At 46.8% G+C, this 24,680-nt stretch overlaps 1 protein-coding gene across 1 annotated transcript in view; it reads right to left on the bottom strand.

Annotated features, from left to right (window-relative positions):
* Nucleotides 1-24,680, bottom strand: part of PDCD10 (programmed cell death 10) — a 212,097-nt gene that overhangs the window by 16,059 nt on the left and 171,358 nt on the right. Inside the window, exon 7 of the mRNA XM_069213217.1 lies at nt 23,979-24,061. Within this exon, the coding sequence (XP_069069318.1) occupies nt 23,979-24,061 (83 nt within the window). The remainder of the gene's footprint in view (nt 1-23,978; nt 24,062-24,680) is intronic.

The following is a 24,680-nucleotide window of genomic DNA, read 5'->3' as shown; positions in this document are numbered from 1 at the left end:
CTGTGTGCGTCGATTTAATCTCGTCCATCAGGGCGTAAATGTATCTCCCTAAGATGCATGTAGCATTGGTGGACTTCAAAGCCACGCTACATGATGAGAAGACCTTCTTCGACGACATGTCCATCATTTTAGAGTCTCTATCCGAGGGCACAGCTGGAAAGGACCCAGGAGCAGATCGAGCTGAGCACGAAGCCTGAACCACCAGGCTTTCAGATGTTGGATGCCTGGAAAGAAAGCCTGGATCAGCCGGTGCCACCCGATACCTCCGAGCCACAGATCTATTCACGGCTGAAGAAGACACCGGCTTCTTCCAGACTTCCATAATGGGGTCCAGCAGTGCCTCATTGAAAGGCAAAAGTGGCTCTGCAGATGTAGAGGCAGGATGCGACACTTCCGTCAAGATATTAGGCTTGGTCTCAGTCACTGGCAAAGGGAGGTCCAGAAAGTCAGCCGCCTTTCTAATGACTGAATGAAAAGAGGCTGCCTCCTCTGTGCACTCCACAGGTGATGACAAGTCCCATTCAGGAGAGGTGTCCAGGCAACTAGCAGTGTCCAAGCCATGGAGACCCTCACAAGAGTCCTCAATCTCCCCTTCCTCCAAAGCTTGTCTCCGGTATTCCTGTTCTTCAAGGAGGCGAAGAGCAAGCCTCCTCGAATGCAGTCTCTCCTCTAGCCTCGGCGTCGACATGGCATCAGCGGACATCGAAGCCTGACGCCGATCTTCGGATCCGTCAGACGCCGGGTCTAAAGGCACCATGGTTTTCTTCGGCGCCGTACGTGGAGCAGGACGAAGCGAAGACTGTTCCGGAGTCGGAGGAGGTAGAGTCGGCGTCACTGGCTGAGACGCCGAAGCCGCAGGAGCCGAAGCCGCAGGGGCCGAAGCCACCGATACCGGCGCCGAGCCCACGTTTCCCAGGGGAAGAAAGGGCATAAAGGGTGCCGGTCGAAGTGGAGCCGGAGCACCCATGTTAAAGGCCAAAGGGCCTGAAGGACCAGCCGGTCCACCACCTGGAGCCATCTGTTGGAAGATGGAGAACATTGCATTCAAGAATGCGGTACGATCAGCTCCAGGGGCCGGGAAAGCTGGGTACTGAGGTGCCTGGTTCGAAGGCGACATCGACGCCGGTCTCGAAGTCTGCATAGACAGAGAAAACACCTGAGGCTGTGGAACCTCGAACACTGAAGGAGGATTAACCGATGACATGGGTGAAGTCGGAGAAGCCGGAGAAGGTAACGGCGTCGTCGGCTGGGGAGAGACAGTGGGACTAACTTCCCAAGTCTTCCGACGTCGAGTCGAAGGTGATCTCGATCGAGACCTCTCCCTGCTCGACCGGCACCAAGATTCTCGACGGCGCCGGGAGTCCCAATGACACCGATGCGACTTCGGTGACGACGACTTTCGGTGATGTCTTTTCTCCTTCTTCTTTGATTTTGCAAGAAAAAGTTTGGCCTCACGTTCTTTCAGGGCCTTAGGATTCATGTGTTGACAAGAATCGCACTTGTCAACATCGTGGTCGGAACTCAGACACCACAAACAGAATGTGGGTCCGTTACCGACATTTTGCCTCCACACTCTCGGCAGGGCTTGAATCCTGACTTTCTTTGCGACATTGTAATGTCTCAAAGTAAAAATAACCAAAAACACACTAACTGTCGAACAGCAACAGTAGCTCCCTCGAAGATAAAAGTTTCGAATGGCACGGAAAAAAGGGAATAAACGTCGGCACGTCGGCGAGGACCTCTTATTGCCTAATGACGTCAGACGGCGTCGCGTGGGCAATTGTGACGTCCTCGTCGACGTGCAGAAGCTAGGAAGAAGATTTCCGTCGAATGCTGGCGCAATGGGAGTATACATTAGGTGAGGAATCCATTAGGTGAGGAATCCACAGGTAGTTGTATCCATCAGAAATCACTTTTATAATAAACCCAAGGGGCTCTAGTAAGGCCAAAGGGAAGTATGGTAAATTGTGTTACTGGTTCATTTTAACTGCAGGTTAACTTCTGCGGAACTACATGACAAGTATACAAAAATATGCATCCTCCAAGTTCAAGGACACCATTCAGTCTCTTAGGTCTAGATCCACCATAAGCGTTTAGAATCTGTACTTTTGTAGAAAGGCATTTAACTGGTAGGTGTACAGTTTAGGCCTGAGGCCCCCTGTTGACCTTCAGAACAAGTACGTAGCAAGAAGAGCACCAATCCTTTCTGAGTTCGGTACCTGTTCAATAGCATCCTTTGAGAATGACCACATGCATCAATATTGCAGACTGCTCGTTCAAAAGGCCCTCCGATGTGGGTGAGGGCAGACTAGTGTTGACTCCAGTTTCTCTAACTGCACCACACCTTAGTCTGTGTCGGTGGGGCGGGAATCAAACGAGGCTTACCGCCAGCATGGAAGTCTGCCCTGAAGCAGAGGCCCTGTAGTGTATTCAGAGAAGGAAGACTGAAAATCCATGGCTTGGCTTCTAAAGACACTCAAGAGTGAGCAAGAAGCACACCAAAAATCTGTAGCATGGCCTACTTGAAGATCAGTTATTTGCTGAGGAGTCCACCGCCCAGAAAACTCATGAAGCATGAGATCGAAATACAAAAGCAGTTCAGATTCAGGGGACACAAATGGTGTGATTTTAATCCTGGCACTCTTGCACTTCCTTTAAATCTTGAGTGGTGGGATGGGGCCGAACCCCACTTTGTAGTCTTATGTTTGGATTTATATTTTGACTTCCTGGAAGACTAAGTGCAACGAACACTTCTCACAGGAACCATCTCGGACGGGGGACTAAAAGTGGGCCTGTGTCTTGCAGTGGCTGTGGGACTTATGCTTTGTTCATGAACCCTTCTTTTTTCGACCTCCTGGCTACAGATCTCCTTTGGGTGCATGAAGGCCCATTTGATGCACACCCTGGAATCATACCTATAGCCCAAGCGCCAATGGCATACCTTATGTGGGTCCACCGCCAACATTTGCTTCCTGCAGTGTTGGCATGGTTTGAAGCCTTTTATTTTTGGAGGGGGACATTGTCCCTTGTATTGTTCTTTCCAGAATTCTCACATCGTGGGAACACCAACAAAGTTGGGAGCAAAGCTCCAGATCTGTGTCAGAGGCACAGAAAGCAAGGTAATGAAAGACGTCAGCGCATATTGATGGCACTTATTTGAAGCTCCCCTTATGTCACTTCCAGGGCAGCATGGAGTTACTGCATAGCCACAAACCACCAGCAGCACGCAGAAGTATTGCTGAGAAAAATCTTCAGAACCAATATGGCACCTAGGGGAATATGCTAAAGCTGTGGAATCTGTAGTTACAAGTGTCCATTTTAAATACAGTTTAGATCTCAAGAGGCTATTTAATTTGTGCAGCGTACTACATAGTCTATTTCAACTTGTAAAGGGGTAGACTGCCTTGAGAAACTTAAGTTAAAGAAGGAATAAACAATGGATTCACGCTTTATAAGTCAAAGTTGCCACTGATTAACTTAGTCGATAAGGGCCATCAGATTATTCTCAGTTATAATGAATAGAGCAGAAAAAGCACAAATAGGCTCTCCCACAGCCAGATCAAATATTGTCAGCCAGTGTAGATAATTATATAAATAAGACATTCTGACCATATTAAAAGTCAGGAAGAGCAGTTTTCCAAGGAGAGTATACCACATCTAGTAACAACTAACTCACAGTGCCAAGATTACTGTATGAGAGAATACCACTGGGCTAAATTTTACTGCACAGAAACACATCTGGCAAATCAAATGTGCAGTCTTGGCTGGGACTACAATCAGAGGCACATCCAAGCGCCAATCCAATCCTCCTCAACACCAGAGGTGGGGGTGAAGAGGGAGAGCAAGTGTGAAGGGGCAACACAGAAAGCTTCACCCAGTGAACCCAAAACTTGTCCTTCCCCACATGCCCTTAACACTCCTTGGTCACTGGCAAACCTCCAGCTCCCATTTACCTCTTGCTCAAAGTAGGTGGTAAATGCGATTTGAAACTGACCCATTTTTATGCCCCGAGAAGGGATCCCTATGCAGGTGGTTTTATTCTGGTAAAACCCAGGCTCTATGTTATTCCGCATTTGGGCCAGAACAATTGGAAATTTTAAGATTTATGTGCAAATATATCATCTCAAAAAATCCAGCCTACTCGTAATTGAGATCCATGTATTTGATGTAGGGAAATGCTGGTAGGTTGAAGGGAGGGGGGGGGGAATTATTACACACAGGCTAAGGTGGAGAAAGGACCATATCAGAGGTGGCAGAGGGGAGTGAGTTAGCATGCTTTGTAAAACGATACGTAATCCACCTTTGTACATCTATAATTCTCCCATGCCAGCTACTGAATCTGGAACATATAAAAAAACTGAAAAAGCACAAAGGCGTGGCAAAAGATAGTCACATTGTTTAACATAGCGCCTTCCATGGAGGAAGGAAGAGAGTGAGCAAGAGAGAAATGTGTTTCCCCTTTTTAACTGGCCATGACCCTACAAGTGAATCGATCTCTCACGCACCAGCAAATCACTAGAAAGCAGTGTGGTACGCTGAAGCAAGTGGAAAATTTCTACGATGGGAGACCATGCTCATCTCGTCTCCGCAATAGCTCCCACTTCAAGGAAGCACAAGATTAGTAGTGCAGGGAAAGCCCCCTAATTTTGAGGTTCCTCTACACTCACACTAAACCCTCCGCCTGCCTCTATGAGAGCAGGCACTAGGACTTGAAGAGATCAACATCTGCATAGGTCTTATTTAAGCTGAACCATGATGCGCTATCTAAAACTGGACCATCTTCAGTCAATAGATAAGCATCCGACCTGGATGAAGTTCGACTAGCTGAACAATGACAAAATAGAAGTTCTGCTACAAACCCAAGCACAAGTTGGCATACTGAACACCTTTTCTCTCTCTATTAGCTTTGAAATTTCTTGATATTCTATTAAAGTTAAAACATGTAGAGTATATCTGACAACCATTACATTCAGTGGTCAGTATTTGAAAAATATTCTCGGATCAGACTTGTGAAAAAGAAGAAAACGTGCAAAAAACAATCTCACTCAATTTCTCAAAAGGATTTTCCTCAAACCTATATATAGTGCAAAGAAAATTAGCATTTTTTTCTAATACAACAAGATTAATATTTGGAGTGGAAAAACAACCTGCTGAATTTGTTTCCGTGGTTTATGAATTGTTTGCAAGGTAATGGGCTGGTATTGACTGGAGCAATGATGTCAGGGAGAAACTAAGTCTAATAGTGTCATTTTTTAGAATGCTGGAGGGCTTCGTTCCTCCTTGCTACGTTATACAGTTAAACATCAATGGGAGTTTCTTGGCATTAAAACGTATTTTTCTCTGAGGTACAAGTGAACTGTTTGAGTTCTAATATGGTCTTGGGAGAAGATTCCTCAGGGAATAGGAAAATGGTGTAAGAAGTCTTCAGTGAGTGTATGCCAGCCAACCCTGGAGGGAGGCATCTGCTGAGGAGTCAATACTTTACATTAAAAAAAAAGTATAAGATTGATTTTTATGTCAGTTCTGCAGCGAAGCAAATGCAGAATGAATACACATACAGTGTCCTCAGTCATCCTTTACCTATACAATGTTCAGCTAGGCACATCGATCTAGTGGTAATATTGAACATTACTATGTGACAATAACAAAAGTGGCATCAACTGTAAATGGTGTACGCATAGTTACATGTGGATACAAAATGCTGAAGAAGCCTAATTCTCAAACTGTTTCACAAGATCTAATGAAGGGAATGAAAACTAAATCAACTTTCTAACTTAAACAGATCAGTATTGGCAAAGCAGTATTTTCTTGGATGATTTGATGGGTATACACTCATTAGGCAGCTGCATTCACTTAAAACAGGAACCAAACAAAACACTAATCCGATGTGCCAGCAACCCTGATACTCGCAAAGAAATGAAAAACGGTATAGCTCGAGTTTTTTTTTTGTTGTTTTTTTTAAATGAAACATCAATATTGTAATTCTGGCTTCTAGTGCACATTTCTGCATTTCACTAATTAGATTTGTGTCAAAGTTTTCACAATTACTACTCAACTCAATTCTGGCAGTACACAATTACGTTAAATCAATATATCTAGGAAAACATACAAAAATCATGTTTTTGATTAATACAGTACATCTTAAATTTTGTCTTTCTGTGAAACCCTTTCAAAAAGGGGAACAACCCTAACGCTAGAAATCTGTCCGCAAAGCAGGGAGGCATGGTTGGGTCTGTAAGGAATCTGCAGCTAGATATTGACTATACCAGATCATGCATTACCGAAGCTAAGTAGCTTGTTCATCTGATATAGACTTCTAGATGCAGATTCATTACCTCTGAATAGATACCCAAGCCATATCCTTCCGGTGGTGGCTGCAGACAAATTTTCTAAACTAGAAAGTCCTGCAGGACCAAACGGGTGAAATGCCTGTCCCAGCGGACCTGACTATCCGGACAGTAGTGTTTGGCAAACATGTGCAGGGACACCCACACTGCTGCCTGGCAGATGTCCAGGACTGGAAATCCACAAACCAAACACCGTGGTCACAGCTTTTTCTCTGGTGGCATGGGCTCTTAAGCCCACAGGAGGCTGCTTTTTAGCCAATGATTAGCAGATCTTGATACATTGAACAACCCACCACAAAATAGTTCGCTGCTGTACTTCTCAACCTTTTTTAGCACCAACATACCCTACAAAGAGTTGGTTGTCAACCTGGAACTCGTGTGGTCAATGTATAACAACACTCTTTAGATCCAACCGGTGGAGTCTCTCCTCTTCTTTAGAGGGATGTGGAGGAGCATAAAAGGTGGGAAGGGTGACAGACTGTACCAAATGGAATGGGGTCACCACTTCAAGATGGAAAGAAGCCCTGGTGTGAAGCACCACCTTGTCAGGGAACACAGTAAGATAGGGGGACTTGGATGTTAAAGTCTGCAGCTCACTCACCATCTGGGCAGATATTCTCACCACCAGAAAGGCTGTTTTGAGTCCCGGAAGCGACAATTGTGTAAATGCTCGAAAGGAGCACACCTGAGGTACTTGAAAACCAGATTCAGGTCCCACTGAGGCATGAAGGAGGGCTATGGGGAAACATATGTACAAGCCCTGTGAGAAACCTATTTACAATAGAGGACAAGAGAGGGTTGGGTCGGGTGGCCGCAGAAATGCGGACAGAACAGACACAGAACCCTTAAGAGTGCCCAGAGCAGAGCCCTGTTGGGCAAGGACAAGAATGAAGAGTTGACTATCAGAAAGAGGCAGAAAAAGGGTTGATAGACTTTTCTGTACAATATAGGCACATTATTTTATTTTTATTTTTTAAACGGCAGGCGTATAACTCTCTTGGCGGAGGGACATTTGGCCGCAAAGATAACTACAGACTTGTTTGGGCGAAAGGTCAAATGCTATCAACTGTCGCCAGTCAATGTCCATGCAAGGAGGCGGAGAGATGGCATGTTCGGGTGGAGGACCCTCCCCTGCTGCTGCGACAGAAGGTCCTGCGGGAGGGGCAGCCTGATAGGAGAATTTATGCTCCTTCTCAGAAGCTCGGGATGCCAGACTCTCTGTGCCCAGTCCGGAGTCACAATAATGACTTCTTACTGATCTTCTTGGGAAATCTGGGCACAAGTGGTATTGCCGGAAAGGCGGACTGGAGGGCAGAACTCGAGACAAAAAGCGTCCAAGCGATAGCCACCTTAGAAACTCCAACGCGCAATACTGACATTGCACATTCTTTTCGGGGGCGAACAGATCTAACCAAGGCTCTCCACACTGCTTAAAGATCCTTGTACCACCTCCAAATGGAGGCACCCCATGTGATCTGATGGCAGTCAAAGAACCTGTCAGGTGTTAAACCATCAGGTTAATGTCCTGCTGTTTCAGCCAAGGCCAGAGGCGCAGGGCCTTTTGACATAGGGTCCACAATCCCACCCTGTAAGGAAATGCCTCCTTGGCATGGTTACCCCCTGACTTTTTGCCTTTGCTGATGCTATGTTTTGAATTGAAAGTGTGCTGAGGCCTGCTAACCAGGCCCCAGCACCAGTGTTCTTTCCCTAACCTGTACTTTTGATTCCACAATTGGCACACCCTGGCATCCAGGTAAGTCCCTTGTAACTGGTACCCCTGGTACCAAGGGCCCTGATGCCAGGGAAGGTCTCTAAGGGCTGCAGCATATCTTATGCCACCCTGGGGACCCCTCACTCAGCACAGACACACTGCTTACCAGCTTGTGTGTGCTGCTGAGAACAAAACGAGTAAGACGACATGGCACTCCCCTCAGGGTGCCATGCCAACCTCACACTGCCTATGCAGTATAGATAAGTCACCCCTCTAGTAGGCCTTACAGCCCTAAGGCAGGGTGCACTATACCATAGGTGAGGGCACCAGTACATGAGTACTGTGCCCCTACAGTGTCTAAGCCAAACCTTAGACATTGCAAGTGCAGGGTAGCTATAAGAGTATATGGTCTGGGAGTCTGTCAAACACGGACTCCACAGCACCATAATGGCTACACTGAAAACTGGGAAGTTTGGTATCAAACTTCTCAGCACAATAAATGCACACTGATGCCAGTGTACATTTTATTGTAAACTACACCCCAGAGGGCACCTTAGAGGTGCCCCCTGAAACATTAACCGACTATCTGTGTAGGCTGACTAGTTCCAGCAGCCTGCCACAACCGAGACATGTTGCTGGCCCCATGGGGAGAGTGCCTTTGTCACTCTGAGGCCAGTAACAAAGCCTGCACTGGGTGGAGATGCTAACACCTCCCCCAGGCAGGAGCTGTCACACCTGGCGGTGAGCCTCAAAGGCTCACCCCTTTGTGCCAGCACCGCAGGACACTCCAGCTAGTGGAGTTGCCCGCCCCCTCCGGCCACGGCCCACACTTTTGGCGGCAAGGCCGGAGAAAATAATGAGAACAACAAGGAGGAGTCACTGGCCAGTCAGGACAGCCCCTAAGGTGTCCTGAGCTGAAGTGACTAACTTTTAGAAATCCTCCATCTTGCAGATGGAGGATTCCCCAATAGGATTAGGGATGTGACCCCCTCCCCTTGGGAGGAGGCACAAAGAGGGTGTACCCACCCTCAGGGCTAGTAGCCATTGGCTACTAACCCCCCAGACCTAAACACGCCCTTAAATTTAGTATTTAAGGGCTCCCCTGAACCTAAGAATTTAGATTCCTGCAACTTACCGAAGAAGAAGACTGCTGAGCTGAAAACCCCTGCAGAAGAAGAAAGAAGACACCAACTGCTTTGGCCCCAGTCCTACCGGCCTGTCTCCTGCCTACTAAAGAACCCTGCTCCAGCAACGCTTTCTCCAGGACCAGCGACCTCTGAATCCTCAGAGGACTGCCCTGCTTCCAAGAGACCAAGAAACTCCCGAGGACAGCGGCACTGCTCCAAAAGAACTGCAACTTTGTTTCAAGGAGCAGACTTAAAGACCCCTGCAATTCCCCGCAAGAAGCGTGAGACTTGCAACACTGCACCCGGCGATCCCGACTCGACTGGTGGAGAACTAACACCTCAGGGAGGACCCTCCGGCGACTCCGAGACCGTGAGTAACCAAAGTTGTCCCCCCTGAGCCCCCACAGCGACGCCTGCAGAGGGAATCCCGAGGCTCCCCCTGACCGCGACTGCCTGAACTCCATTTCCCGACGGCTGGAAAAGACCCTGCACCCGCAGCACCTAAAGGAACGGAACTCCTGTGCAGGAGTGACCCCCAGGAGGCCCTCTCCCTTGCCCAGGTGGTGGCTACCCAGAGGAGCCCCCCCTTGCCTGCCTGCACCGCTGAAGAGATCCCTTGATCTCTCCTTGAAATCTACAGAAAACCCAACGCTTGTTTGCACACTGCACCCGGCCGCCCCCGCGCTGCTGAGGGTGTACTTTCTGTGTGGACTTGTGTCCCCCCCGGTGCCCTACAAAACCCCCCTGGTCTGCCCTCCGAAGACACGGGTACTTACTTGCTGGCAGACCGGAACCGGGGCACCCCCTTCTCTCCATTGAAGCCTATGCGTTTTGGGCACCTCTTTGACCTCTGCACCTGACCGGCTCTGAGCTGCTGCTGTGATAACTTTGGGGTTGCTCTGAACCCCCAACGGTGGGCTACCTTGGACCCAAACCTGAGACTTGTAAGTGATTTACTTACCTGTTAAAACTAACAAAACTTACCTCCCCCAGGAACTGTGAAAATTGCACTAAGTGTCCACTTTTAAAACAGCTTATTGTGTTTTATGTAAAAGGTATACATGCTAGTGTAATGATTTAAAGTTCCTGAAGTACTTACCTGCAATACCTTTCAAATGAGATATTACATGTAGAATTTGAACTTGTGGTTCTTAAAATAAACTAAGAAAAGATATTTTTCTATAACAAAACCTATTGGCTGGATTTGTCTCTGAGTGTGTGTTCCTCATTTATTGCCTGTGTGTATGTACAACAAATGCTTAACACTACTCCTTTGATAAGCCTACTGCTCGACCACACTACCACAAAATAGAGCATTAGTATTATCTCTTTTTTCCACTATCTTACCTCTAAGGGGAACCCTTGGACTCTGTGCATGCTATTCCTTACTTTGAAATAGCACATACAGAGCCAACTTCCTACATTGGTGGATCAGCGGTGGGGTACAAGACTTTGCATTTGCTAGACTACTCAGCCAATACCTGATCACACGACAAATTCCAAAAATTGTCATTAGAAAATGTTTTTGCAATTTGAAATTTTTCTAAATTCTTAAAAGTCCTGCTAGGGCCTTGTGTTAGTCCCTGTTAGCATTTCCTTTTAGAGTTTAAAAGTTTTGTAAAAGTTTGAATTAGATTCTAGAACTAGTTTTTAGATTCTTAAAAAGTATTCCAACTTTTAGAAGCATAATGTCTAGTACAGAGATGAATGTGGTGGAACTCGACACCACACCTTACCTCCATCTTAAGATGAGGGAGCTAAGGTCACTCTGTAAAATAAAGAAAATAGTAATGGGCCCCAGGCCTTCCAAACTACAGCTCCAGGAGCTGTTGGCAGAGTTTGAAAAGGCCAACCCCTCTGAGGATGGCAACTCAGAGGATGATGATGATAGTGACTTGGAGGGTGATTCCCCCCTACCAGTCCTATCTAGGGAAGACAGGGCCTCTCAAGCCCTGACTCCACAAATCATAGTCAGAGATGCTGGTTCCCTCACAGGAGGGACCAACCTCTCTGAAATCACTGAGGATAACTCCAGTGAAGAGGACATCCAGCTAGCCAGGATGGCCAAAGGATTGGCTTTGGAAAGACAGATCCTAGCCATAGAAAGGGAAAGACAAGAGATGGGCCTAGGACCCATCAATGGTGGCAGCAACATAAATAGGGTCAGAGATTCTCCTGACATGTTGAAAATCCCTAAAGGGATTGTAACTAAATATGAAGATGGTGATGACATCACCAAATGGTTCACAGCTTTTGAGAGGGCTTGTGTAACCAGAAAAGTGAACAAATCTCACTGGGGTGCTCTCCTTTGGGAAATGTTCACAGGAAAGTGTAGGGATAGACTCCTCACACACTCTGGAAAAGATGTAGAATCTTATGACCTCATGAAGGGTACCCGGATTGAGGGCTTTGGATTCTCCACTGAGGAGTATAGGATTAGATTCAGGGGGGCTCAAAAATCCTCGAGCCAGACCTGGGTTGACTTTGTAGACTACTCAGTAAAAACACTAGATGGTTGGATTCAAGGCAGTGGTGTAAGTAATTATGATGGGCTGTACAATTTATTTGTGAAAGAACACCTATTAAGTAATTGTTTCAATGATAAACTGCATCAGCATCTGGTAGACCTAGGACCAATTTCTCCCCAAGAATTGGGAAAGAAGGCGGACCATTGGGTCAAGACTAGGGTGTCCAAAACTTCCACAGGGGGTGACCAAAAGAAAGGGGTCACAAAACCTCCCCAGGGGAAGGGTGGTGAGACAGCCAAAAACAAAAATAGTAAAGAGTTTTCTACAGGCCCCCAGAAACCTGCACAGGAGGGTGGGCCCAGAGCCTCTTCACAAAACAATTCTGGGTACAAGGGTAAAAACTTTGATCCCAAAAAGGCCTGGTGTCGTAGCTGTAGTCAGTCTGGACACCAAACTGGAGACAAGGCCTGTCCCAAGAAAGATACCACTTCTAACTCCACTCCAGCTAAAACTGGAATGGCCAGTCTCCAAGTGGGATCAACAGTGTGCCCAGAGCAAATCAGGTGTCACACTGAAGCTACCTTAGTCTCTGAGGGTGGGGTGGATTTAGCCACACTGGCTGCCTGGCCCCCTAACATGCAAAAATACAGGCAGCAGCTCTTAATTAATGGGACAAGTGTAGAGGGCCTGAGGGATACAGGTGCCAGTGTCACTATGGTGACATAGAAACTGGTTTCCCCTGGCCAATACCTGGCTGGACAAACTTATCCAGTCACCAACGCTGACAATCAGACTAAAGTACATCCCATGGCTATGGTAACTTTAGAGTGGGGAGGGGTCAATGGCCTGAAACAGGTGGTGGTCTCCTCAAATATCCCAGTAGACTGTTTGCTTGGAAATGACCTGGAGTCCTCAGCATGGGCTGAGGTAGAACTGAAAACCCATGCAGCCATGCTGGGTATCCCTGAACTGGTGTGTGTCAAAACAAGGGCACAGTGCAAGGCACAGGGTGAAAAAGTAGAGTTGGAGTCTGGAAGAAAGGCCCAGCCTACCAAGAGAAAAGGAAAGTCAGCTGGGAAACCAGCTGCAACGCAGCAAGAAAAAGAGAGCCTCTCTTCTCAGGAAGAAGTTCTGCCCTCTGAGGGAACTGAGCCTATGGAGCTGGAACCTTATCAGGTTGAGCTCTTGGGCCCAGGGGGACCCTCGAGGGAAGAGTTGTGTAAGGGACAAGAAACCTGTCCCTCTCTTGAAGGCCTTAGGCAGCAAGCTGCTGAAGAGTCCAAAGGCAAGAAAAATGGAACACATAGGGTCTATTGGGAAGATGGACTCCTGTACACTGAGGCAAGAGATCCCAAACCTGGTGCCACTAGGAGAGTGGTAGTGCCTCAGTCGTTCAGAGAGTTTATTCTGACCTTAGCCCATGATATTCCCCTTGCTGGGCATTTGGGACAAACCAAGACGTTGGAGAGGTTAGTCAACCACTTCTACTGGCCCAACATGTCCCAGAAGGTTAAGGAGTTTTGCACCTCCTGTCCCACCTGTCAAGCCAGTGGTAAGACAGGTGGACATCCAAAGGCCCCCCTCATTCCACTTCCAGAGGTGGGGGTCCCCTTTGAAAGAGTGGGTGTGGACATAGTGGGTCCACTGGAACCTCCCACAGCCTCAGGAAATATGTACATCCTAGTAGTAGTGGATCATGCTACTAGGTATCCTGAAGCTATTCCCCTTAAGTCGACTACTGCCCCTGCAGTAGCCAAGGCCCTCATTGGTATCTTTACCAGAGTGGGATTCCCTAAGGAGGTGGTGTCTGACAGAGGTACCAACTTCATGTCAGCATACCTAAAACACATGTGGAATGAATGTGGAGTGACTTATACATTCACTACACCATATCATCCACAAACTATTGGCCTTGTTGAGAGATTCAACAAGACATTAAAGGGCATGATCATGGGGCTCCCAGAAAAACCCAAAAGGAGATGGGATGTCCTCCTGCCATGTCTGCTTTTCGCTTACAGAGAGGTGCCTCAGAAGGGAGTAGGGTTCTCACCCTTTGAACTTCTGTTTGGCCACCCTGTAAGGGGACCACTAGCTCTTGTGAAAGAAGGCTGGGAGAGACCTCTTCATGAGCCTAAACAAGACATAGTGGACTATGTACTTGGCCTTCGCTCAAGGATGGCAGAGTACATGGAAAAGGCAAGCAAAAACCTTGAGGCCAGCCAACAGCTCCAGAAGTGTTGGTATGACCAAAAGGCTGCACTGATTGAATTTCAACCAGGGCAGAAAGTATGGGTTTTGGAGTCTGTGGCTCCCAGGGCACTTCAGGACAAATGGAGTGGCCCTTACCCAATCCTGGAAAAGAAGAGTCAGGTCACCTACCTGGTGGACCTAGGCACAAGCAGGAGCCCCAATAGGGTGATCCATGTGAACCGCCTTACGCTCTTCCATGACAGGGCTGATGTAAATCTGTTAATGGTAACAGATGAGGATCAGGAAGCTGAGAGTGAGCCTCTCCCTGATCTTCTGTCATCAGACCCTAAAGATGGCTCAGTGGATGGAGTGATCTATTCAGACACCCTCTCTGGCCAACAGCAAGCTGACTGTAGGAAGGTCCTACAACAGTTTGCTGAGCTCTTTTCCCTAACCCCTGGTCAGACACACCTGTGTACCCATGATGTGGACACAGGAGACAGCATGCCTGTCAAAAACAAAATCTTCAGACAGTCTGATCAAGTTAAGGAAAGCATCAAGGTGGAAGTCCACAAGATGCTGGAATTGGGAGTAATTGAGTACTCTGACAGCCCCTGGGCTAGCCCAGTGGTCTTAGTCCCCAAACCTCACACCAAAGAAGGAAAGAGAGAGATGAGGTTTTGTGTGGACTACAGAGGACTTAACTCTGTCACCAAGACAGATGCCCATCCAATTCCTAGAGCTGATGAGCTGATTGATAAATTAGGGGCTGCCAAATTCTTAAGTACCTTTGACTTAACAGCAGGGTACTGGCAAATCAAAATGGCCCCTGGAGCAAAAGAAAAGACAGCATTCTCCACACCTGATGGGCATTATCAGTTCACTGTTATGCCCTTTGGTTTAAAGAATGCCCCTGCCACCTTCCAAAGGTTGGTGAATCAAGTCCTTGCTGGCTTGGAGTCCTTCAGTGCAGCTTATCTTGACGATATTGCTGTCTTTAGCTCCAACTGGCAGGATCATCTGGTCCACCTGAAGAAGGTTTTGAAGGCTCTGCAATCTGCAGGCCTCTCTATCAAGGCATCCAAATGCCAGATAGGGCAGGGAACTGTGGTTTACTTGGGACACCTTGTAGGTGGAGGCCAAGTTCAGCCACTCCGGCCTAAGATCCAGACTATTCTGGACTGGGCAGCTATAAAAAACCAAGACCCAAGTCAGGGCATTCCTTGGCTTGACTGGGTACTATAGGAGGTTTGTGAAGGGATATGGATCCATTGTGACAGCCCTCACAGAACTCACCTCCAAGAAAATGCCCAAGAAAGTAAACTGGACTGTAGAATGCCAACAGGCCTTTGACACCCTGAAACAAGCTATGTGCACAGCACCAGTTCTAAAAGCTCCAGATTACTCCAAGCAGTTCATTGTGCAAACAGATGCCTCTGAACATGGGATAGGGGCAGTTTTGTCCCAAACAAATGATGATGGCCTTGACCAGCCTGTTGCTTTCATTAGCAGGAGGTTACTCCCCAGGGAGCAGCGTTGGAGTGCCATTGAGAGGGAGGCCTTTGCTGTGGTTTGGTCCCTGAAGAAGCTGAGACCATACCTCTTTGGTACTCACTTCCTAGTTCAGACTGACCACAGACCTCTCAGATGGCTGATGCAAATGAAAGGTGAAAATCCAAAACTGTTGAGGTGGTCCATCTCCCTACAGGGAATGGACTTTATAGTGGAACACAGACCTGGGACTGCCCATGCCAATGCAGATGGCCTTTCCAGGTTCTTCCACTTAGAAAATGAAGACTCTCTTGGGAAAGGTTAGTCTCATCCTCTTTCGTTTGGGGGGGGGGGGGGGGGCTGTGTAAGGAAATGCCTCCTAGGCATGGTTACCCCCTGACTTTTTGCCTTTGCTGATGCTATGTTTTGAATTGAAAGTGTGCTGAGGCCTGCTAACCAGGCCCCAGCACCAGCACCAGTGTTCTTTCCCTAACCTGTACTTTTGATTCCACAATTGGCACACCCTGGCATCCAGGTAAGTCCCTTGTAACTGGTACCCCTGGTACCAAGGGCCCTGATGCCAGGGAAGGTCTCTAAGGGCTGCAGCATATCTTATGCCACCCTGGGGACCCCTCACTCAGCACAGACACACTGCTTACCAGCTTGTGTGTGCTGCTGAGAACAAAACGAGTAAGACGACATGGCACTCCCCTCAGGGTGCCATGCCAACCTCACACTGCCTATGCAGTATAGATAAGTCACCCCTCTAGTAGGCCTTACAGCCCTAAGGCAGGGTGCACTATACCATAGGTGAGGGCACCAGTACATGAGTCCTGTGCCCCTACAGTGTCTTAGCCAAACCTTAGACATTGCAAGTGCAGGGTAGCCATAAGAGTATATGGTCTGGGAGTCTGTCAAACACGGACTCCACAGCACCATAATGGCTACACTGAAAACTGGGAAGTTTGGTATCAAACTTCTCAGCACAATAAATGCACACTGATGCCAGTGTACATTTTATTGTAAACTACACCCCTGAGAGCACCTTAGAGGTGCCCCCTGAAACCTTAACCGACTATCTGTGTAGGCTGACTAGTTCCAGCAGCCTGCCACAACCGAGACATGTTGCTGGCCCCATGGGGAGAGTGCCTTTGTCACTCTGAGGCCAGTAACAAAGCCTGCACTGGGTGGAGATGCTAACACCTCCCCCAGGCAGGAGCTGTCACACCTGGCGGTGAGCCTCAAAGGCTCACCCCTTTGTGCCAGCACCGCAGGACACTCCAGCTAGTGGAGTTGCCCGCCCCCTCCGGCCACGGCCCCCACTTTTGGCAGCAAGGCCGGAGAAAATAATGAGAATAACAAGGAGGAGTCACTGGCCAGTCAGGACAGCCCCTAAGGTGTCCTGAGCTGAAGTGACTAACTTTTAGAAATCCTCCATCTTGTAGATGGAGGATTCCCCAATAGGATTAGGGATGTGACCCCCTCCCCTTGGGAGGAGGCACAAAGAGGGTGTACCCACCCTCAGGGCTAGTAGCCATTGGCTACTAACCCCCCCAGACCTAAACACGCCCTTAAATTTTGTATTTAAGGGCTCCCCTGAACCTAAGAATTTAGATTCCTGCAACTTACCGAAGAAGACTGCTGAGCTGAAAACCCCTGCAGAAGAAGAAAGAAGACACCAACTGCTTTGGCCCCAGTCCTACCGGCCTGTCTCCTGCCTTCTAAAGAACCCTGCTCCAGCTACGCTTTCTCCAGGACCAGCGACCTCTGAATCCTCAGAGGACTGCCCTGCTTCCAAGAGACCAAGAAACTCCCGAGGACAGCGGCACTGCTCCAAAAGAACTGCAACTTTGTTTCAAGGAGCAGACTTAAAGACCCCTGCAATTCCCCGCAAGAAGCGTGAGACTTGCAACACTGCACCCGGCGATCCCGACTCGACTGGTGGAGAACTAACACCTCAGGGAGGACCCTCCGGCGACTCAGAGACCGTGAGTAACCAAAGTTGTCCCCCCTGAGCCCCCACAGCGACGCCTGCAGAGGGAATCCCGAGGCTCCCCCTGACCGCGACTGCCTGAACTCCATTTCCCGACGGCTGAAAAAGACCCTGCACCCGCAGCCCCCAGCACCTAAAGGAACGGAACTCCTGTGCAGGAGTGACCCCCTGGAGGCCCTCTCCCTTGCCCAGGTGGTGGCTACCCCGAGGAGCCCCCCCCTTGCCTGCCTGCACCGCTGACGAGATCCCTTGATCTCTCCTTGAAATCTACAGAAAACCTGACGCTTGTTTGCACACTGCACCCGGCCGCCCCCGCGCTGCGGAGGGTGTACTTTCTGTGTGGACTTGTGTCCCGCCCGGTGCCCTACAAAACCCCCCTGGTCTGCCCTCCGAAGACGCGGGTACTTACCTGCTGGCAGACCGGAACCGGGGCACCCCCTTCTCTCCATTGAAGCCTATGCGTTTTGGGCACCTCTGACCTCTGCACCTGACCGGCTCTGAGCTGCTGGTGTGATAACTTTGGGGTTGCTCTGAACCCCCAACAGTGGGCTACCTTGGACCCAAACCTGAGACTTGTAAGTGATTTACTTACCTGACAAAACTAACAAAACTTACCTCCCCCAGGAACTGTGAAAATTGCACTAAGTGTCCACTTTTAAAACAGCTTATTGTGTTTTATGTAAAAAGTATACATGCTAGTGTAATGATTTAAAGTTCCTGAAGTACTTACCTGCAATACCTTTCAAATGAGATATTACATGTAGAATTTGAGCTTGTGGTTCTTAAAATAAACTAAGAAAAGATATTTTTCTATAACAAAACCTATTGGCTGGATTTGTCTCTGAGTGTGTGTTCCTCATTTATTGCCTGTGTGTATGTACAACAAATGCTTAACACTACTCCTTTGATAAGCCTACTGCTCGACCACACTACCACAAAATAGAGCATTAGTATTATCTCTTTTTGCCACTATCTTACCTCTAAGGGGAACCCTTGGACTCTGTGCATGCTATTCCTTACTTTGAAATAGCACATACAGAGCCAACTTCCTACACACCCCAACCTGCTTGTTGCAGTACCACATAGCAGTGGTGTTGGCCATGAACACCTGCACTAACTTCCCCTTGGCTGATGGAAGAAATGCTTTCAATGCTATCAGAATCGCCCGGATCTCCAGCAAGTTCATGTGGAGTCCAGATTCCACCAGAGACCAGAGTTCTCGGATCTCCTCCTCTCCCAGATGGCAGCCCCACCCCAGAAGTGATGCATCTGTCACTACTGTAAGATCAGGTTCGGAAAGGGAGAAGAGTCTGCCCTTGACTTGTAACCCACCACTGCAGGTCTTTTTTCAGTTCCCTCTGAGATTTGGACCATGTCGGAGAGATTCCCCCGATGATGCACCCACTGGAATTTCAGGTCCAACTACATTCGCCATCGGGCATGATTCACCAGCAAGGCGCTGGAGGTCATGAGGCCCAGCCGCCTTACAGTCATTCTCACAGAAATCCAGGGCAGAGGCTGAAACATCAGTATCATGGCCTCGCTGCTCGGGAGGATAAGCCTGAAACTGCACTGTGTCCAGAACTGCTCCGATGAAAAGGAGCATCTGAGAAGGAGTCAGGTGTGACTTTGGCATGTTTATAGTGAACCCCAGCAAATGCAGCAGGTCCACTATAGTCTGAAGGTGGGAGACTACAGCCTGGGGCGAGCCCTCCTTCAGCCAGTCATCGAGGTAGGGTAAGACTGAAACCCCTGACCCTCACAGATTAGCTGCGACCACCGCCATCACCTTGGTGAACAGGTGCGCTCGTAGGGCCAAAGTGCTTGTGGCCTACTTTTAACAGCAGTTAACGCCTGTGGGCAGGCAGGATGGGGATGTGAAAATAAGCATGCTGCAAGTCCAACACTACCAACCAGTCTACTTGGTCTAGGGCAAACAAGTTCTGAGCCAAAATGAACATCTTTAATTTCCCTTTTTTGAGGAAGAGAAGCGGAGGCATACCCCTTTTGTAGCCACAAAAAGCGTGAAAGGCAGATTGGGGGAGAGGTGTAACTGAGAGGCCCAAGAACTTGGCCGTAGCCCGTGAGTCCTTGCAACACTCCATCGAAGTCTGCCTTCTTGCCAAAGAAACTGGTCCATTTGAAGGGCACATCTGAAGTTGGCCTGGACAACCCCCAAAAAGCTATATGTTCTCAGCCAGGTGTGGTGCTACAAGGCCACTATCAATTAAACTGCTCTGCCTAGGAGTTAGCTGTGTCTAAACCACACCACACGGTAAACTTTGCTGCATCTCTCGAGTCTTTCACAGCTTGGGAGAGGATGACCCAAGCTTTGACAGCACTTGCACAACTGCATCCCACAAGGTATGGGAATAACAGCTCAACACGCATGTGGTGTTCACAGACCGCAATGCTAGGCTGGTGGAAAAAACATTTTTCTTGTTTTATCTATCCAGCATCTTGGATTCCCTGTTCAGAGGAGCTGCAGAGAGCGTGTCATGGGAAGTTGAGGCTTGGATTACCAAGCTCTCAGGGGTGGGGAGTTGGGTGAGGAAAGTAGGATCACCAAGGGTAGGGCAATTGTCCTGTTTAGAGGAGCCCTAGTAAGGGGCTTTGACTAAGTTTCCAGCAGGACATCAGTCAGTGCTTCATTAAAGGGCAAGAGGGGTTCAGGTGAGGAAGCCTCGGCTGAAGCACTTCAGTCAAGAAGTTAGTCTTCAATGCCACTGAGGGAAGCTAGAGATCAAGGACCTGCACTGCATTCTTCATCACCCCTGCGTAAGATGCTTCCTCCTACGTAGCCACAGTAGGTGGCGAGAGCAAGCCAGTATCTAGGGAGGTGTCCAGTCCTCTGGCATCTTAGTTCCTAATACCGATCCCAAATTCTCTTTTGGGGTGTATAACTGGTATTCCAAAGAATCCAGTGACCCCTCCTACTCTTCTCATATGCATGGCTGTTCCAAACAATGCTCAGGCAATGACGTAGAGCCACTGGGCCCTGTTGGCTTTGGAATCACCGATCAATGCCGTTTTGACTCTGTTGTCCGGGAAGAGAATGGGCCTGGCACAGTCGATGGGCACCAACCGAGCCGGGAGAATTTGCGTGGGATCAGCACCGGAGGTTGCACTGGCACAACCAGTGTGATTCAGATCGGAGATCGCATCCCTGAGACCCCATCAGAGTAGAGGCCAGAGCTGTCGGCTCAGAACCTGATGGGACCTACGCCGACCCTGCGGACCCAAAGCGCTCCAAAGGGTCAGCTTGTTCACAAACGAGCTGCCTAGACAGGTCTGAGGAGCTTAATAGGTCGCAAGTAGATAGATTGTTTAATCCTTTGACTATAACCAGCTTCTAGAACGTATTAATCAATCGTCTGTAATAATGAAGTAACTGAGTGACCAGCATTCTCAGTCACAATCAAGACTTTCATAGTAATTTTATTGAAAGAAACACCGGAGATGGGCATGTTCATCTGAATAATACAAAGTAAGGATTAAAGGGTCAAAATTAATAAAGAAGGAGAGGGCAACCTTGTCTAATGCCCCTTTTGAGATTAAAAAAAGGACATTAGTCCTCCAGTTCTCACTTTGGCAGAGGGGCAACTGTAACAAGCCATTACCATTTTAGTAAAGATTTCACCTAAATTTAATTTTAGAAGAGTTTCACGTAGAAAAACCCAGGAGACTCTGTTGAATGCCTTTGACATCTAATGTGATCGCCACGGTGTTGGAATTTATAGATTGAACCTAATTTATATATTGTGTCATAAAAGTAATGTTATCACTAGAAAGGGGTTTTTCCATGAAACTCACTTGTGTGTGACTGATCAGGCAAAGTAAAAGAGGTTCTAACCTCTTACAGAGGATTCTGCATTATATTTTTGCACCCAAATTGATCAATGAAACTGGCCTGTAGTTTTAGGTCTGGGTCTCTTTAACCTCACTACAATGGTGGTTTCACTTGCCGTGCCTACATTGGAGCCCAATTTGAAGAAGTGATAGAAGAGATCAAGAAGTATAGGTCCAAGGGTGGAGACAAAAACGTTATAAAAGTTAGTCTAAAAGACGTCCAGCCCGAGGGCTTTGTGCAGTTTAAGAGATTCAATAGCCTTCTTGAATTTCTCTCCAAGGTAACTGGTGAGCCAAGTGTTGCTTTTCTTAGGTCTGCAATTGTAGGAAGTTGTATACTATTTAGATATACCCTATATTTCTCACTGTAAGAGGCGTTTGTAGAGGGATGTATACAAATCTTTGAAGATGCCCATGATTTTTTATTTTAGGGTGTTTCTGGAAAATGTTCAGTGTATCTTTAAGAGAAGTGACACTCTTGTGGGACTGTCTGTTTTAAATATGATGCCAACATTTTCCCGGCTTTATTTGCCTCACAAAGTTTTACATTTTTTTATTGGTTAACCAAGAACCCCGCCCTCTCGCTCATAATCCCACTGTATTCATATTTCTTATTGGTAAGGGTAGAAAGGGTGTGGTCATTTGGGCTGGAAATGTGAGAAGCCTCTAGGGACTTTGTCTCCTTTTCAAACTCTAACAAGCTGTTACAGGATTTATTTAATTTAGATTGAATCTCAATTAGTGAGCCCCTAATATCAGCTGTTAGTGGATCCCAATAGGTTGAGGGTGAATTATCCAAGGGAGAAATTTAATTTATATAATTGAGTTTGGTAATTTCAATGAGTTCTTTGAAGAAGTATCTCTATTGGATTCATCGTTAAACCTCTATAATTCAGTATAAGGTCTCTTGTTGGTTCCTAGAAGCAAAAGGGTGATGGCCGAGTGGTTGGAAACTAGTCTCAAGAGGATTTCTGTTTGGTCAATCAGATGATTGTGTTTTCAATTCTAGAGTATGAATTGTGAGGGGTGGATAAAAAAGTGTAATCCCTGGGGTCAGAGTGTTGTAGTCTTTAAGTGTCCTGTAGATGCAATGTAGAGCATAATTTAAGTACTGACATATGTGATTTAAAGAGCTGCATTGTTGATCTGGATTGCCTAACAAGAGTGAAATCCATGATAAGATTGAGCTCCCCAGGCCTGATAGTTAATTCCTGATTGGGAATTTGGTCGAAAGGAACGGTCAAGGAGTCCCAGCAATCCAGCTCATTGATATTTGGGCAATATACGTTGAGAACGTGAAAAGAGCTTGTGTTTGGGGAGAATTTTGTTAGGATCCATCGCCCCCCATCATCAGAAATGTGAGATTCTACTGATAGGCCTGAGGTTTTGGAAATGCATTATCAACCCTCTTTTTTTTGTTGATGGCAGAAGAACAAAGGGTGCTACTGATCCAATTTCACCCAAATGATATCATCTCCTTAGTTATCCTAGTCTCTTGTAACAGTACTATGTCTGCTTTAAGTTTATAAATCTAGTTCTCTATCTTTTTCCTTTTAACAAAGAGGGGACACTCTTCTCTAACAAAAAAACGTTCTGTTCAGGACTATTAATTTGCAAAAACTGGTAGACTGCCCCTGCACTTCGAATCAACAACCTAGGACAGGGACAGTAGAAGCATGTTGACAAATATAAGGCACACTTGGTGCCCCACTCCAGGTTGTAGAACCGGTTCTGGGTCTTGGCACTAGCGGGGACAGGCCGAGACTCATTACGCATACTGGATTATCATTCTAGCTGAGATGCAAAAGAGTCGGATACTAGAGTCACATGCTGTAGGGTCACTGAGAACAAGAGTTCACATCTGTACTCCATGCAGAGAACATTCCCCTTCCAACACTCTACATGTGCTGCTGTGTTCTGTACCTAATGCAGATGGGGGGGGACTGCAAAGGCTGGCAAGAAAAGGTTAAGGAAGATTCACATAATCTAGGCTCGCCAGGATAACCACCTTCCATTAAGTACAGCAGACACAACCTCATGTAAAAGTCACAATAGGCTCTTTATTTAAAAAAAAAAAAAATACACCTGAAGTGAGAAAGCAAATCTCATATAAATAAACAAGGGAATGCTACCAAGAGCAGTGCAAAAAATATGCAGTATCAGCAGCTGTCACACATACATTTTACTTTACTAATTATTCTAATTGATAAGTGCTTTCTTAAACTCTACTGACCTGGCTGCGTCTAAAATTGTACATTGAGGGTTAAAACACTTTTTAACTGCTGCAATTTTATACATCCATGCATATTTTCACTGATGCTTTGAGTATTGCCGCAAAACAAAAGTTACAGACTACATATCAATCAGCCAAGTTTCAACTATTTTGGGAAAAAAGGTACAATTAACTGATTGATGTTATCATAATCCAGATTGTAGTGCGTTACATGCATTAGCTAACTAAAGTTTATGGTTGGGACTATACACAACTTAGATAATGCTGCCTGATCCTTTTACCGAATGGCAAATGTTATGTTAAATGTTATAATGTACGATGACATGAATAGAGAAAACTACCATTAATAAATTCTGTTGTCGATCTACTTTCTAGCATAAACTTAAATCTTCAAAATTTACAGTTGTTTGATAGGAGGAGAAAAAGACAGCCATTTAAAACCGCAAGGGAATACAGCATGGAAGGAGCATTTTACATTTTTGTATTGCTAACCCAGTAGTCAACTTGTAGCAATAGTGGCAGCAACGGACACAAGTGTTTGTAAATAAGTTAAGAAGTTGATTACTTACTTTCCATCTTTAAAATACGTTTTCAAAGTGTCACTGAAACTTTTGGAATATTTTACAAACTCTTTCTTTTGATGCTCAAGTGCCTAAAACAGAACAGAACATTATTAAAATGAAAATGTTCTCAGCACAGAAAGCAATGCTGAGTATATCGACGTTTTATACCACAAGCTAATCAGAATGGCAAAGAGTAAAAACTTTAGTGAAATATATTTTGTTGACAAGCATTATAGAAAATAGAAATTACAACCTTTGCTTCTGTCTATGCATTTACTAAACAAGATTTAAAAAATAAAAAAAAAAACAGAACAAGCTGTTAAATAAGACCCAATGGTTGTGTGACTAGTACTACACCTTGAACACTCAAATCCTTCTAGTCTGACAACTAAACCAGTTAATTATATTTGTTAAAAGTTATTTCTGGTTGATATTCCATCTAACTGAAGACTCCTCATCTTTTTAATATTCCCCAGTCGTCAGACTAGATCGGAAAAAACCTTTAGCAGAAATACAGCGTGAAGTAAGGGGCATCACGCAGCTCCGCGCGGAGGTCGTTCTGCTCTGGAAATGACATGCTGAGCCACATACAAGCGCCACCCATGCATGCCGTCAGTTGCTTTTTAGGCTGTCTGCAATCCCAGACGCAGAGCCCATTAGCAGAATTGTTCTGACCTGTGTACAGATCTCTAGACATGGGACCTTTTC

Source organism: Pleurodeles waltl, chromosome 11 (assembly GCF_031143425.1).
Source record: "Pleurodeles waltl isolate 20211129_DDA chromosome 11, aPleWal1.hap1.20221129, whole genome shotgun sequence".
Lineage (NCBI taxonomy): Eukaryota > Metazoa > Chordata > Amphibia > Caudata > Salamandridae > Pleurodeles > Pleurodeles waltl.
Note: the sequence above shows the minus strand (reverse complement) of the source record. Positions and strands in the feature narration are given on the sequence as shown.